At 37.3% G+C, this 16,695-nt stretch overlaps 2 protein-coding genes and 2 long non-coding RNA genes across 5 annotated transcripts; 1 reads left to right on the plus strand and 3 right to left on the minus strand.

The window, feature by feature from the left end:
* Positions 1–625: 625 nt before the first annotated feature.
* LOC125206067 lies at positions 626–2,691 on the minus strand. 2 transcript variants are annotated; one of them, XR_007173898.1, is made up of 3 exons: positions 2,597–2,691; positions 1,414–1,464; positions 626–820 (listed from the first exon to the last, which is right to left on the minus strand). It is a non-coding gene; the product is annotated as an uncharacterized LOC125206067 (long non-coding RNA). The 2 variants fall into 2 exon arrangements; XR_007173897.1 differs by lacking the exon at positions 1,414–1,464 and having other exon boundaries at positions 2,597–2,662.
* On the plus strand, positions 2,376–3,306 carry LOC125206066. Its single transcript, XR_007173896.1, has 2 exons — positions 2,376–2,976; positions 3,045–3,306. It is a non-coding gene; the product is annotated as an uncharacterized LOC125206066 (long non-coding RNA).
* A 1,447-nt stretch (positions 3,307–4,753) lies between these two features.
* On the minus strand, positions 4,754–9,025 carry LOC125206064 (beta-amyrin 6-beta-monooxygenase-like). Its single transcript, XM_048105348.1, has 3 exons — positions 8,098–9,025; positions 5,412–5,599; positions 4,754–5,053 (listed from the first exon to the last, which is right to left on the minus strand). The coding sequence occupies exons 1-3, from the start codon at positions 9,023–9,025 to the stop codon at positions 4,754–4,756; spliced, it is 1,416 nt and encodes a 471-aa protein (XP_047961305.1).
* A 4,688-nt stretch (positions 9,026–13,713) lies between these two features.
* On the minus strand, positions 13,714–16,471 carry LOC125206062 (beta-amyrin 6-beta-monooxygenase-like). The gene is made up of 3 exons (XM_048105347.1): positions 15,517–16,471; positions 14,518–14,705; positions 13,714–14,206 (listed from the first exon to the last, which is right to left on the minus strand). Exons 1-3 carry the CDS (start codon positions 16,469–16,471, stop codon positions 13,907–13,909), a joined length of 1,443 nt encoding a protein of 480 aa, XP_047961304.1. The 3' UTR covers positions 13,714–13,906.
* Between the last annotated feature and the right edge of the window lie 224 nt (positions 16,472–16,695).

The raw sequence follows: 16,695 nt of genomic DNA on the forward strand, positions 1-16,695 counted from the left end.
TATGATATCGTTGGAATCCTTATGAAATTATCTTTAATTTGATAATGTTATATGAATTTAAAGGTTTGAGATTTCTTTTAAAAGTTAGTTATAACTAAACATGTAGTTAATTGACATTAATACCCCTATTGATATTTTTTGGAATTAATCCAATGGCCTTATTGACGTTTTTCGTTGATCGTACTGACATTTAAGGATTAATGATCTAAGCCCTTAATTTGAATATCTAATGACTATTATTTAGTTGTAGTTAGCAATTAAGTTATGAGTTAGCAATATAACACTTCCGGGTATTCTTATTATTTATATGCTTGTATTAATGAAACATTAGTTGAAACTTCTCCAAAAGTTGGTCCATTCCATAAAATTAGACCATTTTTGCTATCTGATGTGTCTCGTAAACACTCCATCCGTTCCAATAATATGAAACATTTGCTTTTCGGTATGAAATTTTATGTAGTACTATTATTTTGTGAGTTAATGAAGATAGAATAAAGTAAGAGAAATGAAAATTAGATATAATGTCACGACCGCACTTCCTAAGGATAGAAAGCTCGGTTGATCGCGACTAGGGGAGGATGAAAGAAGCGGGGAAGAAAGGGGGAAAACGGTGGCACAACTGAACTTGAACTGAAATAACTTGGAATAATATATATCAGAATGCATAATACAAGGAGTGTAAACTCGACTTTTACATTGCAGCGGAAGAGTCAAGAGCAGATGGCATCGTGTATGGAGACACGACGCATCCAAGTACTATTCTATCGAAGGATCTTCATTTGTCTGTGCTCAACACCGCCCGCCGTCATCACTGCTCAACCTGCACATTTTTAAAACATATGCAGGGCTGAGTACTTGGTGTACTCAGTGGACACGTGCCGAAGTATATTTTACTGAAAAGAAAACTGGTTTTGTCAAGCCACTACTGAGTGAGCTCGGGGTTTTATCTTAAAAGGCCCGAGGACACTAAAAGCATTTCTATATAAAAACTGTGACTGTAGTCTATTTTTCCTGGAACAAATACCATATCTGAAACTGAGTGAACCGGGTATGTATGGGCTGACCCCACTTACAAACCCGCATTCACTAATTCCTGGTGAACCGAAATTCACGAACTCTTGGTCTAGTAGGGACGTCGCCCTTGCTAGACAAACAGATAGGCAAAGTTCAAAACAAAACTTGGCAAGACAAAACATACTGATAACTAAAATAACTGAAAGCATTCGTACTGAAAATGTAAATAACTGAAAGCACATTCGTATAAGGCTCACGTAATATCATTTCACAATAGCACTTTTCATAAAAACTGTACTTTAAATATAAAGGCATCGTCGTATCTTAAATAGAAAGCCTACAATCATAGTGTAGGTTAGAAAAGCCCACGTAAAAAAACACTTTAGTTCGAAAGCCCACCTTGTTCTTTACTTGAATTTCTCGCTCTGATCTTAACTCGCGGAGATAGTCCTTTGTGAAAAACATAACATAACGACATACTAATTAGACTCGAGACAAAATCTCATACTTATAGGAATGCATGCCCTAATTAATTTCTTTTATTCTTTGTTCACTAAACTTGCATATTAATTAAATCGGGAAATTTAATTAATAGCATTTCTTTCATAAACATGATTATTTTCATGACTTGAGAACGTCGTTTCCCTTTTCTGGCGTCTCTAAATTTTCTACCGATTAAAAGTCAGCCCATTTCTTAAACAACCTTGGCTCAATATTTAAGTCCTCCTTGGCCCCTTTAAATTAATTAGCCCTCTGGCCCAGGTCACTAACTAATTAAATGATGGCCCAAACTCCTTAATTTATCACTTCCGGCCCAAACCAATTAATTAAAATTGGAGTCAACCCAAACATATACTCCCTTCCAACGTGACTTCTCTCTTCTCAATTTTAGTCAAAATCCCTAAATTTCAGAACAGCAGCAGTGCCTCTCTTCTCCGGCGAAAATCGCCGCTACCTCGACGGGATCTCGGAGTCCCGTCAGCGGATACTCCCTCCTCCATCGGGTTCTCTCCCTCCGTCGAGTTCGGAGGAGTCCTCGGCTGCTCGACGAGCAGGGCTGCCGCCTGCTGCGTCGCTCGGCGACGGCTCCAGTGGACCAGCCATCGCCGCCTTTCCTCTCCGGCGATCGCCGCCGACGGTTCGCGTTGCTGCTCCGGCAGAGTCATCAATTGAGGGGAAAGGCATCGCCTTTCTCCCTCCGTCTCTTTCTCCGTCGTGCGTGGAACTCGGGGGTCGTCATCGCCCTTTTCTCTATCTTCACTCGGAGCGCCGGCAACAGCTGCGGCTGCTGCCCCTGTCGGCTCTCCGGAGCTCCGTCGTCACTCGACCCTCGCCGGATAGCCCCATATGCTAAGCTAAGCCTTCTATCCAGTTTGCTACTTAACATAATTATGTTCGATGTTTGGGATGTTATTACTTGGTGGTTTGGCTAGTTCACAGTGGTGCACTATTTGGTTTTCTGTTTCATTTGAAAGCTATGGTATTGAACTCTAAAATTTATGTGTTCTTGAGCATCTATGGTTCTAAGTTTTAAAGATGTGGGATTTCTAACGTGATGCAAAGGGTGGTGTTGGGAGATTACCTTGGCTTGGTGATTCCTCTTGGTTTACCGGGCTGCCCTCTCGCACAGCCACTGCCTTCCTCCCTCGTTACTCCTCCGTCACTTGTGGATTTTTGGGGGTCGAAAATGGTGGGGAGAGGATGGAACTGGCTATGTATACATGTATATATATAGGCTGAAAATCTGCTTGGTTGTTGGGATTTTGGCAGAGGGATGTGTGCAGAGAGAAATCTGCTCTCTTGGCTTCTTCTTGCTTAGACCTTAATGGAGTTTGTCTTCTTGTTGCAGCTCCTGCGACCTTTTGGGATTTGGTCAATATTTTGATTAGGGACAACCCAGATTTTGATTAGGGACAACCCAGCTCTTCCTTGGCTCTTTGTTAACTACTTTTGACATTTTGTGTAGGTGTACTCATCTTCAATAACTCCTCACTTGCTTTTCCTTAACTGAATTTGGATTTATCATGCAGGCATAGGAGTGTTGTTAGCTAAACAGGTGACAATCGGTTGAGGCCCTATGTGGCTGATCTTCAAGCTATTGGGCCGAGTTTTGAGTGGGCCGAAGAAAAGACATTTGGCTGGATAAGAAGAGGCCCGAAATCTATATACATTTTTTTTGTATAATCTGAAACATGTTCTTGATCCATTATTTATTTTGGGCTTAAGTTCTCTTGTACTAAACGAAATTTGAAAATACTCTTGACCAATCCTAAATGTCCAATTCTCCTTTAATCGTCTAGTTTGATCGAAGTTTTCTTCACTTTGATCGCGTAAATGGAAATAAACGTGAAAATACTTCAGCCCTTGATTCATAAATCAAAATCACAAAATAGTACTTAGTTCTTGGATAACAACCCCATAAGTTTTCAAAATATAACATGGACAGCGTTCGATTTAAAGTTTAACGCTCTTTCGAGAATAACAAAAGATATCAAAAGTTGGGGTGTTACACTTTCATAGCTAAAATATTTAGAGATTCAACACAGATTCAACGGACGCGGAGCTTCAAACGTCGAAGTCTCGGCACAAAACCTACAAACACAGAAATTTTAAGAACAATTGTATCTTCGCCCTCCCTGAGGACGGTGTTACGTCACGATCAAACGAACAAACAGACGAAACCCCCTTGAATTACTCCATACTAGTGCAGTGTGTGGAGAATAGTGTGTGAAAAGCGTGAGCTAAGAGCTAGAGCGTGAGAATGATGCAGATTGTAGATTCGTGCTCCACTATTTATAGACGGGGACTTTAGCTTCTAGACTCTTCTTTGAATTCTCCTATTTTCCCTTCTCCTAGAAATTTCCTCCGCCTGGTTAATTGATGCTCTTTTGCTCCCTTTTCTGCTTCTTTCCTCCGCCTGGCAGATGTTCTCCTTCATTTCCTAGGCCTGGCGGATTTCTCTACACACCTGACTTAAAACATGTGTTAGACCCTGGAAATCACTGAATTTAGCCCCATAACCGATGCATGAAATTGGCCTCATCAGTGTAGAATAACAAATAAAATGAAATAGATATTAAAATGTTAACAACCGTATAATAATTAAAAAAATTACGATTATATGTATTAAATATACTATTCTTATTGTTAAGTATAAGCATTTTTTTTTAAAAGAACTTCATTTTCTTATATACTTACTCTTAATGTTGTAATCATTACTCTTTTTCTTTTTTTTTATCCTTTTGTTGTCAAATTTAGCTTTCGATCTTTCTTTTCATTATTCATATATTTAATGTGAGTATGTTTAATTGTTTATTTGATTAAAATATTTTTAGAAGCAGTTAACTAGTACTTCATCCGTCCCATAAAAATATATTTATTTTTTATTTCGTCCATCCTATAAAATTACGGGCATTTCGATTTATGGAAAATTATCCCAGTTTATTACTCATGTACATCAACTTATTTACAACTTATTCCTCCATTTAATCACCAAAACTAATGTTTGTCCCAATATCTACTAACACTACTTTAACCACCCTCCACTCATCTATTTTCCTTTACCATTTTTGTCTTAATTCCCGTGATATCATGTCCATATTTTTTATGGGACAAATGAAGTATAATTATCATATACTGGAATTTCATTGACAACTCTTAATGTTCACATATCATTATCAGACAATACAACATAAACAAGATATAGTAACTCAAGACAATTGACCAAGAAGAAATTGATCTATTTTTTATGAGGATGGAGGCGAAGGGGAAGGCCGTGAGCTGGTGTAGGAGAAACACTGAACAACATCTTTTCATTTGGAATGACCTTTTCAAGTCTAAACCTTGTCACCAAATTGTGGGTGAACACCAATGTTACAAGCTTAGTATAGCTTCTCCCGGGGCACATACGCGCTCCTCCTCCAAACGGTACGTACGTGTAAGGTTCCGGCCCACTCCCCTCAAACCGTAATGGATCAAACTTCTCCGGCTCCTGGAAGTAGTCAGGGTTCATGTGGGATGAATGAGACGTCCACATTACCTACATAGTTCATGATTATTCTTGATAAGTAAAGTACTCCATCTACTATAAATTTGATGTAATCATGTGAAGTGAAGGCATTGAATTTTAATGGATCCTTGGTAGTTGTGTTTATTGGGTAATTAGCGCTAGGTTTTGGTTAAATAATGAGTGCAAATGGAATTTAAGATATTTAATCAGTCAACAAATCTAGTCCGAGAAGGGGTCAATGACACGAGATTTATGAAATGTTTTAAAAATTGGATAGATAAGTAAACCAAAAAGAGCTATTGTAGGTCATGGTTCAATAGGTCGGACAAGTTTGACCAGTGATTAGACCGATGTGTTGTTAAAATACTAATAAATAAATAAATCTCACCTTCCATCCTTTAGGAATGGTGAAACCGGCAAAAGTGAATTCAGCAGTGCTCTCTTTGAATGCTCCTAGTGAAGGCGGTGTTAGCCTCAAGCACTCGCGCACCACGTCCCACGTGTACTTCATCTTCTCCAAATCCTTCATCGTCAGATGCTCATTTGGGCCTTTCGATTTCGCAATCTCCATTTGTTCTGTCCAAAGCAAAATTTCGGTCATTACTATAAAAATCACAGGTGGGTAGATAACTCATTAAGGATGGAATTATATGATCAAAATGAGTTATCTACTCTACCAAACATGCGTTCATCATTAAAACAAAGACTAAACTCCAAAATCACTCCAATACATTAGTTAAAAAAAACAATTTAGTCCTACATATTAAGGAATCGTTTGATAAAATAGGCGAGATGTGAGAAGATATATAAAACATGCTAAGAAATACGGGTTTCATGTCAAGATATGCAGATATAAGATTTTTTTCGTTGTTGTAGAAAATATTTATAGAGGAGGAAGAAATTGGAATAGCTTAGAAAATATCCAAGCAGAAACATATGCATATGCCGCTCAAATTCGTATGACAGAGCAAGTGAAAACATCTATGAAGGAGGAGATAATAAAATCAAGTGAGAAAATATCCAAAGAAAATACATATACAGATGCTGAACGTCCTATTACGGAGGAAGAGAAAATATTTATAGAGGAGGAAGAAATTGGAATAGCTTAGAATATATCCAAGCAGAAACATATGCATATGCCGCTCAAATTCGTATGACAGAGCAAGTGAAAACATCTATGAAAACATCTATGAAGGAGGAGATAATAAAATCAAGTGAGAAAATATCCAAAGAAAATACATATACAGATGCTGCTAAAATCCATGTGACGGAGGAAGAGAGAACATTTACGAGATAGGAGCCGGATGCATGAATGGGAGCCGTCGTCTAAAGTGCAAGAGAGAGAGCAATAGCAGCCCCAATTACAAATCTGATCCAACAAAAACCATCACAAATTCAACTGCTGAATCTCTGGCTGAGGGGGAGTGAACAACCCCAGCTGGAAAATTCATCGAGCTGAGAAGATGAAAGGCTAGTGGCCAACCCTGAGCAACCACGCCCGGAGAAGAAGGCTGACTACAGCCAAAGAGAAAACAACAGCAGTAAAGATAAGAAGATAATAAGAAGAAGTTCACAGTTTGTTTGGCCGAGGGAGAGAGAAAGTATCCGACCAAACAATCAGATCTGGCTTGAGAAAGTACCGCCAGAATGACCCGTGAGAAGCTTGCTATGACCAACAGCAGGGCATTTGGGTAAGGAGACAAAGCAGTCGAAGAATTATCAGGCCGAGGAGGAGAGGTTAGCCCCAGCCGGATAATTATTCGAGATGATTGGAGCAGCGCCTATGCCAGAGAAGATAGCTTCAGATAGAAATGGTTCAGAATGAAGGAGAGAATTTCCGAGGACGAGGGCGGACCAGCCAACGTCTGCTCGGCGAGGGGGAGGGATATAGCGTCGCCAATGTCTGCGCGGCGAGGGGGAGAGAGATAGCGTCGCCAAACAGCCGCTGGGAAGAGCTAGTGGGAATGGAACCCTGTCTAAGATGGCTCCTAGATATGAGCAAAAACTGTCTGAATTAGCTCCTCGACAAGAGTCAAAACTGTCTAAGATAGCTCCTCGACAAGAGTCAAAACTGTCTGATGGCTCCTAGATACGAGCTAAAACTATCTAAGTTAGCTCTTTGATATGAGTTAAAACTGTCAAAGATGGCTCCTTGATACGAGCTAAAACTATCTAAAATAGCTCCTAAATATGAGTAAAAACTATTTAAACAAACTCCTGAACATGAGTTAAAACTGTTTAGACAAACTCCTTGACACGATTTAAAACTGCCAACAAAAAATTGAAGAGCTCCTTGACACGAGTTAAAACCGTCATCAGAAAATTGAAGAACTCCTTGAAAACGAGTGTAAACTTTTAATGATGAATGAAGAGCTCCTTGATAAGAGCCTAAACTTTCAATGAAGAAAAATTGAAGAAGCTCTATGATACGAGCATAAACTGTTAATGGAAATTGAAGAACTCTTAAATACGAGTATAAACTATTTATCAAACTAAAGATCGTGCAAGTTAAGTGTCGAAAAACTCGATACTCAACTTGAGGGGGAGTGTTGGAATAAGAAAATCAATTAATTGGAGAACAAGAATGCAATAGAGAAAGTTATGGTTAGAATAAAGAGGAAATCAATTAAAGATTATGGAAAATCAATAAAAAGGAAATTAGTATAATTAGAATATATTTTCCATGTATAGTTAGAATTAGTGCCTATAAAAGGTTGTGTAACCATTGAGAGAATTTAACCCAAGTCATTCACAATGTAGTCTTTAAAGTTCTCCCCGTCTTTTACTTTCTGCAATAGTATTTTATTTTCCGCATTTTACTTTTCAACAGTTGTTTGATAGAAAATAAATTATCTAAATTTGTATAGTAGTATTAAATAACAATGGCTTAACTTGACAAATTGGTGAGTTAAATAAACATGGTTAAAGTTATAATTTTGGCAAGATGAGATGAGCCCTCGTCTTATTTTAGGCTTTGAGTTAAGCTTAAATATGATATCAAACAATTTGAAATGTTCAAATATAATTCTCTATCTTAGTATAACTATTTGATTCGAAACACTCTGAAAACGTACCTTCCAAAACCTGATTGTAAATGTGGGGAAGCTCAGCAAGATAATATATGACAATAGTGATCAATGAAGAGATTTCATACTCAGCTCCAACAAGCAACCCAATAAAGACATTAGCAATGGCGCTATCACTCATGTATTCCCCATCTTCATTCGTTTCCACCACCATCTTCGACAGCAAGTCCTCTCCCTTGCTCTCGGCCTCCCTCATCTCCCTCCTCCTCTCCTCCGTGATCCTCATCAGCTCATTACGAACCACTCTCCCTCCTTTCACCGCACGGTTCAGGGCCGTCCCAGGCAAGTTTATCGGCAAAGAAAGGATTCCTTTTGTGAGAAGAGAAAAGGATTTCAAGAAATCGCCCGTGTGATCCCAACCCTCCATGTTCATGAATATCCTGCACGCCAACGAGAGGGCGTACTTCTTCGCCAACGGAAGAGCCTCCACCACTGAGGCACCTCTCCATTTGGTTTCAAAATGTTCATAAGACAATAAGTCCATCATGGGGACATACTTCTTCAAGGAGTCCGGCTTGAGGATGTCGTAGTGGAAGTTGTAGAAAGTGGCCTTTGGCTCTAGATGCCTGGTTCTTTCGAGATCCGGGAACATGGCCTTGACCATTGAAGGAGGCGACCATGGAGCGAAGAGCTCGCAGTGGTTGTTGAAGATGAACTTGTTGCCTTGTGCGCCGCATAGCACGGCTATTTTCTCTCCAAACAAGGAGGTTTTGAATGCATCTCGAGAGTATTTTTGCATTCTCTCTTTCACTAGCTTCTGTGAGCCTATACGGGCGAGCTCCATGTTTTCTCCGAGAACCGGCCAACCCATGGAGCCTGGAGGAGGGTTTTTATCCCTTTTCCGGATGGAAAAGATGAGGTATACAGAGAGAGGAAGAAGGAGGAGAGGAAGAAGAAATGGAATTAAGGTATCCATTGATATGTTGACAAGATGAGTATGGACTGACAAAATTAAAATGTATAGAAACGAAATGCTTCAAGATTTAATGTTAAATTGGATGAAAATGGGAGACATTCGAATTAGTTTTCAACTCTCAAACTACGTAGACTTCGATCTATAAGTGGTATAATTTAATGTTCAAACCGATCCAATCCAAAAGAAAATCGAATCACTATTATCGTTGAATTTTACTGATACGAGCATATCAATATCCCCAATATCTTTTTATTTATTTACTATTCAACTATCATATCTTTTCCATAGTTTATAAATGTATTATACTCCCTTCGTCCGCCATTAAAAAATATTAAAGAAAAGTGAGTGAAAAAAAGTTAGTGGAATAGGTCCCCACTTATGTATATTAGTTTTAAATAAAATGTGAGTGAAATGAATTAGTGGAAGGTGAGACTTTATTACCATTTATGGTAAAATGAACCGGGACTCCTATTCGCTGACAGACTAAAATGAAAAAATAAGAAAATGAGACTCCTATTCACGGACAGAGGAGCATCTTTTTACAATAATATTATTATTTGATTTACTGTAGATATCATGGTAGAGTTGTGATCAATGTCGAATCGAACTAGAGACAAAATTATGGCTATTAGATTTAGTTTTTTATGAGATTGTAAATTATTTCGGTCTTCATTACAAGCTCATTTTACTTCATTGTATTAAGCTTATAACTTCATTCCGGTACGTAATACCATGAAACTACAATATGTTCTTACTTATGTCCTAGTTTTGAAATGATTTAACACATGTTTCATTCGAATTCATTGACATGAGTTTTTATTCACTCTAAAAAACACAATTTATTACAGCATATGTTTAAAGTATAAAAGTAGGACTCATATTTCACTATATTTTTTAACCACTTTTTATTTACATTTCTTAAAATATATACTCCCTCCGTCCCAACTTAAGCACGAGTATTAAGAAATTTAAAGAAAAGTTGGTTGAAAAAGTGAGTCGAATGTGAGACCCATATTTTTATATTAGTTTATAATAAAATGTGAGTATAGTGAGTTAGTAGAATGTGAAAACTACTTACCATTTATGGTAAAAATGAAGTGTGATAATTAAGCTACGAACCAAAATGGAAAAGAGTGACAATTATGTTGGGACGGAGCACAGAGGGAGTAATTAATAGCGGATGGACTGACTAAAAGAGTATGCTGAAAAATGTACTCTCTCGGTCCCACTACAAGTGAGACGTTTATTTTTGGCCGTTGTTTTGCAAAGCTAATATTAAATAGTTACGGTGGAGAGAAAGTAAAGTAAGAGAGAGAATAATATAGAAGAGAGTCGTATACACATTATTATCTTACTTACTTTACTTTATCTCTATTCTAACTATTTATTACTTCCTTCGTCCCAAAGAAGATGGCATAAGATGGCACGAGATTTTAAGAGATGTTATTTTGTATGTTAAGTGGTGAGAGAAAAAATAATTTTATAATTGATGTGAGAGGAAATTTTTTCCAAAAAGAAAATGTGATATCTTTTGTGGACAAACTAAAAAGGAAAGTGTGACATCTACTACGATGGAGTATCATTTTTGCAAAATAACGTCCGATTTGGAGCGCCACACTTGTAGCAGGACGAAGGGAAAGGTCAGTGTAGCCCGCCAAATTTATAGGGTTAGGGTTAGAAATTTATAGCCCGATAAAATTAAAATCCGACTAGCCCGCACCCGATTAACCCGCAACTCGTAGGGCCAAACTCGAAAACCCGATAAAATTTCTATTATTCTATTTTTTACTCCTAATTCGACACTTCATTGATTAATGTTATAATATAGATAACTAAAAAAATAACTTTCAATTTAATGTTAAATATACAAATTATATATTTAATTTTTATTAATATAATAATTGATAAATATTTTAAAAACTTCAAATTCAGTAAAAAAATTATTTAAATTTAAAAAACATGCATTAAAATTTCACGAAATATCTCAAATATTAGTATTTGATCATGTTGATGATTGAGTTTAAGCATGTATTTCAAATTTATCATAATTAAATATTTTATATTTTATGAATATAACTAATTTTAATCATTATTTATTGGATTAATTGCATATTAATATTATCGGTAGCAATCCGATTAACCCGTTGGACTATCCCGAAACCCGAGCTTTTATGGTTAAGATTGAGTTTTTATAATCCAAAAGAAATCGCAACTTGACTAGCCCGCACCCGATTGATCCGCGATCCGAATAGGGCTGGCCCAAAAGCCGGTGGGCCCCTATTGACATCCCTAGAAGGGAATACAATTAATAGCGGATGGACCGAGTAAAAGATATGGCTGATTGTGTGTCGGTTACTTATACGTAATAAACATGATTATAAATAAATAGGATTAAATCCCTTAAAAGGAAATCCGGCCACTCACCAGTCACCCTAGTTTTATATGAATTTAATACTTCAATTATGAGACTATTTCATTAATCATACAAGTCAAACGGTGAGATTCTATGTCGCACATTTCCAGCAAGCTGCTACAAGGTGTACCCCTCCAACAACAAAGAAAGACGTGAAGGAGATGTTGGCAATTATTTATCAATCGTATATTCAAGAATCCACAATTAAACATAAATAAAGTAAGATCTTTCAACACCATGTATTTCACGTAATCATCCAATGACTTAATAATCCAATGACTTAATAAGATCGAAACATACCTTGACGATTTATTGTAGGAGTAGAAGATTTCCTTGAACTTTCTTCGGTGTAGTGGCGCAACTCAAGGATTTGTTTCTCTCCTTTTCCCTCATTTGTGCGTTTTATGTGATTTGATGGTATCCCATACTTTATTTACAATTGTCTATTTAATTAAAACTTTTCTTTTAATCAAGTAATATCAAAATTAAATTAAATAATTGATCATAATAATTTGATTTGATTTTGTTAGTCAATAACATGATTAATAATAAATTAATGGCCATCATAACAATATATACTCTTACTAAATTAGTGCTAATCAAGACATTATTATATATAAGGAGAATAAGTATCTCAATTTCCTTAATAGCAATACATTAATAGGAAACATATATATTAGTCAACAATTAATGACTAATTTGGAAATATCTCATTTAAATGTATATTTATTTAATTGATAGCTAATTAATTAGGGAAAAATGTGCTAAGTTAATGTATTATATTAAAAATCCAATTATATTTATAATGCTATTACATGTAACATGTGTGAAACATAAAACTTACCTGAACGACTTGTCTTTTGATTATTTCTAATTTGATTAGTGTCAATTATTTTGTTCTAGTAAAAAAATCTGTTAGTTAAGTAATTGAAATCATTTGCAGTCATTTTGCAATTGGGATTAAAATTTGAGGTTTGAAATTTGGATAGAACTATACTCGTACTTATTTTCATATAACTTTATTAATTTTACATTCATTCTCGAAAAATATATATATTCCTTTTATTTTATTAAAAATGAAATATTTTTTAGCTATTCCATTAAAAATGGAACATTTCCTAAAATACAAATAACATTATCTTTACTTTTCTCTTTCTATTACTTTACTGTCTTTTTATTAACTCACAAAATAATACAGTATAAAATTTCGTGCCAAAAACTAAATGTTTCATATTTATTGAGAAGATTGATTATGAAATTAATTTTATAACGATATTAATAACACATTTTTAGTTATATATGCGCAAATAAAATATTACATGCACAACTTATTGGGTGTTGAGTCAATACAGATGTGAATGGAGAAATAAAAGATGGAATATCTAAAGGCCTGACACTATTGAATATTACAAATCATTTATAAATTCAACAATCATAATAAGATCGTTTTATTACTAACACTCTGACAATACTGACAGAAAACTTGGGATAAATACTCTATTTTTGATGAGGATGAAGACGAAGTGGAAGGCCGTAAACCGGCGTAGGCGTAGCATGGTAAACTATCTTCTAATTTAGGATAGACTTCTCAAGTCTAAACCAGCAATTCAAACCTCCTCAGTTCAAGACATGGATTTTGCATGTTTTTAAGGACTAGATTTGACACGTTTTAAATGTCAATCATGCAAATTATGTTCTTAAATTACATACGTAATACATTTAGTATTTTTGACGTGTTTGTTGATAACTGATAGAAAAAGACATAAAAAGGTGCAAAATAGGCCAAGGTTCAGCCGCCTCAGTTCAAACTGATATTCCCAGCATTGTCAAAGTTCTATCAGTGATTATTGCATACTATTCTCTTCGTCTTCCAAAGAGCTTCGCGTGAGTACCTTGCACGTCTCAATCATAGTTTTGTAGAGAAAGTTATAACCATTCTACGAACATTGAACAGTGCAATCAAAGCTGACGGAAATGAAGGTGGAAATTCCGGGAAGAAAATAAATTGTTGCCCAAATCTCTCCTAAATCTCTCCTATTCTAAAAAATATACATTTTTCCAACCTATAAATACCTCTTAACCTAATTTATAATCCGGATATCTCCCATTAATATTTTTGTATGTCCATTTTAATCACCAATGTAAAATTAACAAAAATAGCAAATTTTTCTCAAGTTTGTTATTTTATGACCAGTAACGTTTCTATATTTAGTACCGATTAAATAAAATGTTTAAATACAATGTTAACACTTATAAGCACTAAGCAAGTATAAAAAACCATAACATTACTGAATTTTGCGAATTTGCTCACAACATCTAGATCTTCATACACTCGCTCCGCCCAATATTGTTTTGTGAGTTATATAAAAAAAAATTAAAATAGAAAAACTGAGGTTTACATTTTAAGAAACGTGATAGTGAGACATCTTAAAAAGAAAATACAATCACTTTAAATAGGACCAAAAGGCCTATTCTTGATGAGGATGAAGACGAAGCGGGAGGCCATAGACCGGCGTAGGCGTAGCATGGTAAACTATCTTCTCATTTGGGATAGTCTTCTCAAGTCTAAACCTTGTCACCACATTATGCATCATAACCAACAATTCAAGCCTAGCATACTCTTTCCCGGGGCACATTCTTGGCCCTCCTCCAAATGGAACGAACGTGTAAGGCGCTGGCCCACTCCCCTCAAACCGCGATGGATCAAACCTCTCCGGATCTGGGAAGCAATCTGGACTCTTGTGGGTTGTGTGTGCTGTCCAGAACGTCTGCAAGTATATGATTTCTTTTTTTTATTGTTGAGTTTTGAGTTTGAGTTCACAAAACAATGAAGAAAAAAAAATACACTTTTTCCGTCCCAAAAGAATATTCACTTTGGGTTCAGCATGAGTTAAAATGCAAAATTGGTAAGTAAGAGAGGTAAAGAAAAAAGTAATTAAAGTATTGTAAGTGGAGAATGAAGCTCACTTCATTAGAAAAAAAAAGAGTTTCTAAAATTTAAAAGGGCATATTCTAGGGTGACTAAAAAGGAAATAATGTATATTCTTGTGAGAAGAGAAAGTAAAATGATAGTAGATACCTTCCATCCTTTAGGAATGGTGAAACCTGCATAGGTGAATTCAGTCACCACTTCCCTGAATGATCCTAGTGAAGGAGGCGTAAGTCTGAGCGATTCACGCACGACGTTCCATGAGTACTTCATCTTCTCGATATCGTCCCATGTCAGCAGCTCACCTGGGCCTTTTGACTTTGCTATCGCCATTTGCTCTGTTTTTGAAAGTTGAGAGATGGAATTCAGAACATAAGAATATTTATATAAGAGGTGAGAACATTCGGATTTCAAATCGGATTTTTGTGACATAATACATGTTTTATGAAGTGTAGTAGAAACTGAGTGGACAAAGATTAGTGGAAGGTGAGTCCTATTTTTATATATTGGTTTTATAATGAAATGTGAGTAAAATAAAGTTAGTAGAGTATAAGGGCCATTACAAAAAATAGTATAAAAACAAATGAAACATATATAGGCAGATGAACGAAAACGGCAAAATGGAACAAGTATTGGCGGATAGACAAAAAAAAAACTTGTGATATGTAATTAGCAGATGGGGGAAGTGTTATCTTTAACAAGGAGTGATATTCTTTCTCCACTCACAATACTATCTATGCTTTTACTAATGAGACATTCTTTCCCCTATCAGGCCTAGAGGTGCCCGATTTTGGAAATTGTCGAGGCGGACCCGAACCACGAGGATGTTTCGCGGTTTCGGTTTTGGATCCAAAATTACCGGTTTCAGTTTCAGTTTCTGTTCCTAACAGACAGTTTTTCACGGTTCCGAAGCGCCAGTTTTCAGCATTTTTTTGCAGTTCCGACTCGGTTTCACGGTTTTACGGCGGTTTTTCGTCGTTCCGACACAAACTCGGTACGGAAATTTTCAAACCTGAACCGAACCACGGTTCTAAAATCGACGGTTTTGGTTCGGATAAATTCTCAAAGTTCCGGTTCGGAACCGTAACAATCAGGCCTATTTTCGTTGGACAAGCAAACACGAAGCAAATAGATGTAAAAAAACATTACCTTTCAAAACCTCATTGTAGACATGGGGAAGTTGAGCAAGATTATTCATGACACTAGTAAGTGCAGAGCTTGTTGTATCATAGCTAGCCACAAGCATACCAATTACTTGTGTACAAATCTCCTTCTCCCCCATACACTTCCCATTTTCATCCCTCGCCATCACCATCTTCGACAGAAAATCACCCGTCTCGCCCTGGCCCTGGCCCTCGTTCCTCCCTTCCAACTCCTCCATTCGCTCCCGGACTATCCTCATCAACTCCTTCCTCATCGCCTCGCCCCCTCTGATTGCGCGCCTGTAGGCCGTCCCGGGAAAATCCACGGGCACAGAGAGCATCCCCTCCGTCACCACAGTGAACGGATCCGAGAGCCTCTTCACGCGCCCCGGGTCGACCTCGCTCAAAACCAGCTTGCACGCCAGCTCGAACGTGAACTTCTTCGCCAGCGGAAGAACCTTCGCGACCGAGTCAGGCCTCCAGTGACGCGCCATGTGCTCACGCGCCAGCACGTCCATCGCGGGCACGTGCCTCTTGAGGGCCCCGGGCGCCAAGAGGTCGTGGTGGAGGATGCTCTTGGTGGCGGGGCCCACCTTCATATTGTTCTCGGCGACGTGGGGAAACGAAAGGACTCTCCGCATTGATTGAGGGAACCAGAAGGTGAGGAGTTTGTTCTCGTTCGAGAAGAGGAACTTGTTGCCTTTAGCACCACAAAACGTCGCCATTTTCGCTCCCACCAACGAGGTTTGGAAGATCTCGGGGGAGTGTTTTGACATTCTTTCTGTGACGAATTTCTCTGGGCTGCGGGAGAACTTGAGGTTCTCCCCCAGTATTGGCCAGCCCCGGGAGCCGGGAGGGAGGTTTTTACGATCATTGGAGGCGTTTCGAAGGATGATCAAGAAGAGATAGAGAGAGAAAGGAAGAAGGAAAAGAGGCAGAAAATATGATGCAATGGCCTCCATGTTTGTTTCGGAAACTATAGCTATCCTTGATTATATATATACCGGTAAACATGCTATATTTTTATATTGAGATTTGATATGGTTTTGAGCGATAACGTGAGCACTTCTTTTTCATTACTCCCACCATTCCCCAAAGTTTGTCCCAATTTGACGTGGCGCGGATTTTAACAAATTATTTGACTTTGTATTAAGTGAAGGTGTGTAGTGGAATAAGGGTCCCACAT

The sequence above is a fragment of the Salvia hispanica genome, chromosome 2, assembly GCF_023119035.1.
Source record: "Salvia hispanica cultivar TCC Black 2014 chromosome 2, UniMelb_Shisp_WGS_1.0, whole genome shotgun sequence".
Classification (NCBI taxonomy): domain Eukaryota; kingdom Viridiplantae; phylum Streptophyta; class Magnoliopsida; order Lamiales; family Lamiaceae; genus Salvia; species Salvia hispanica.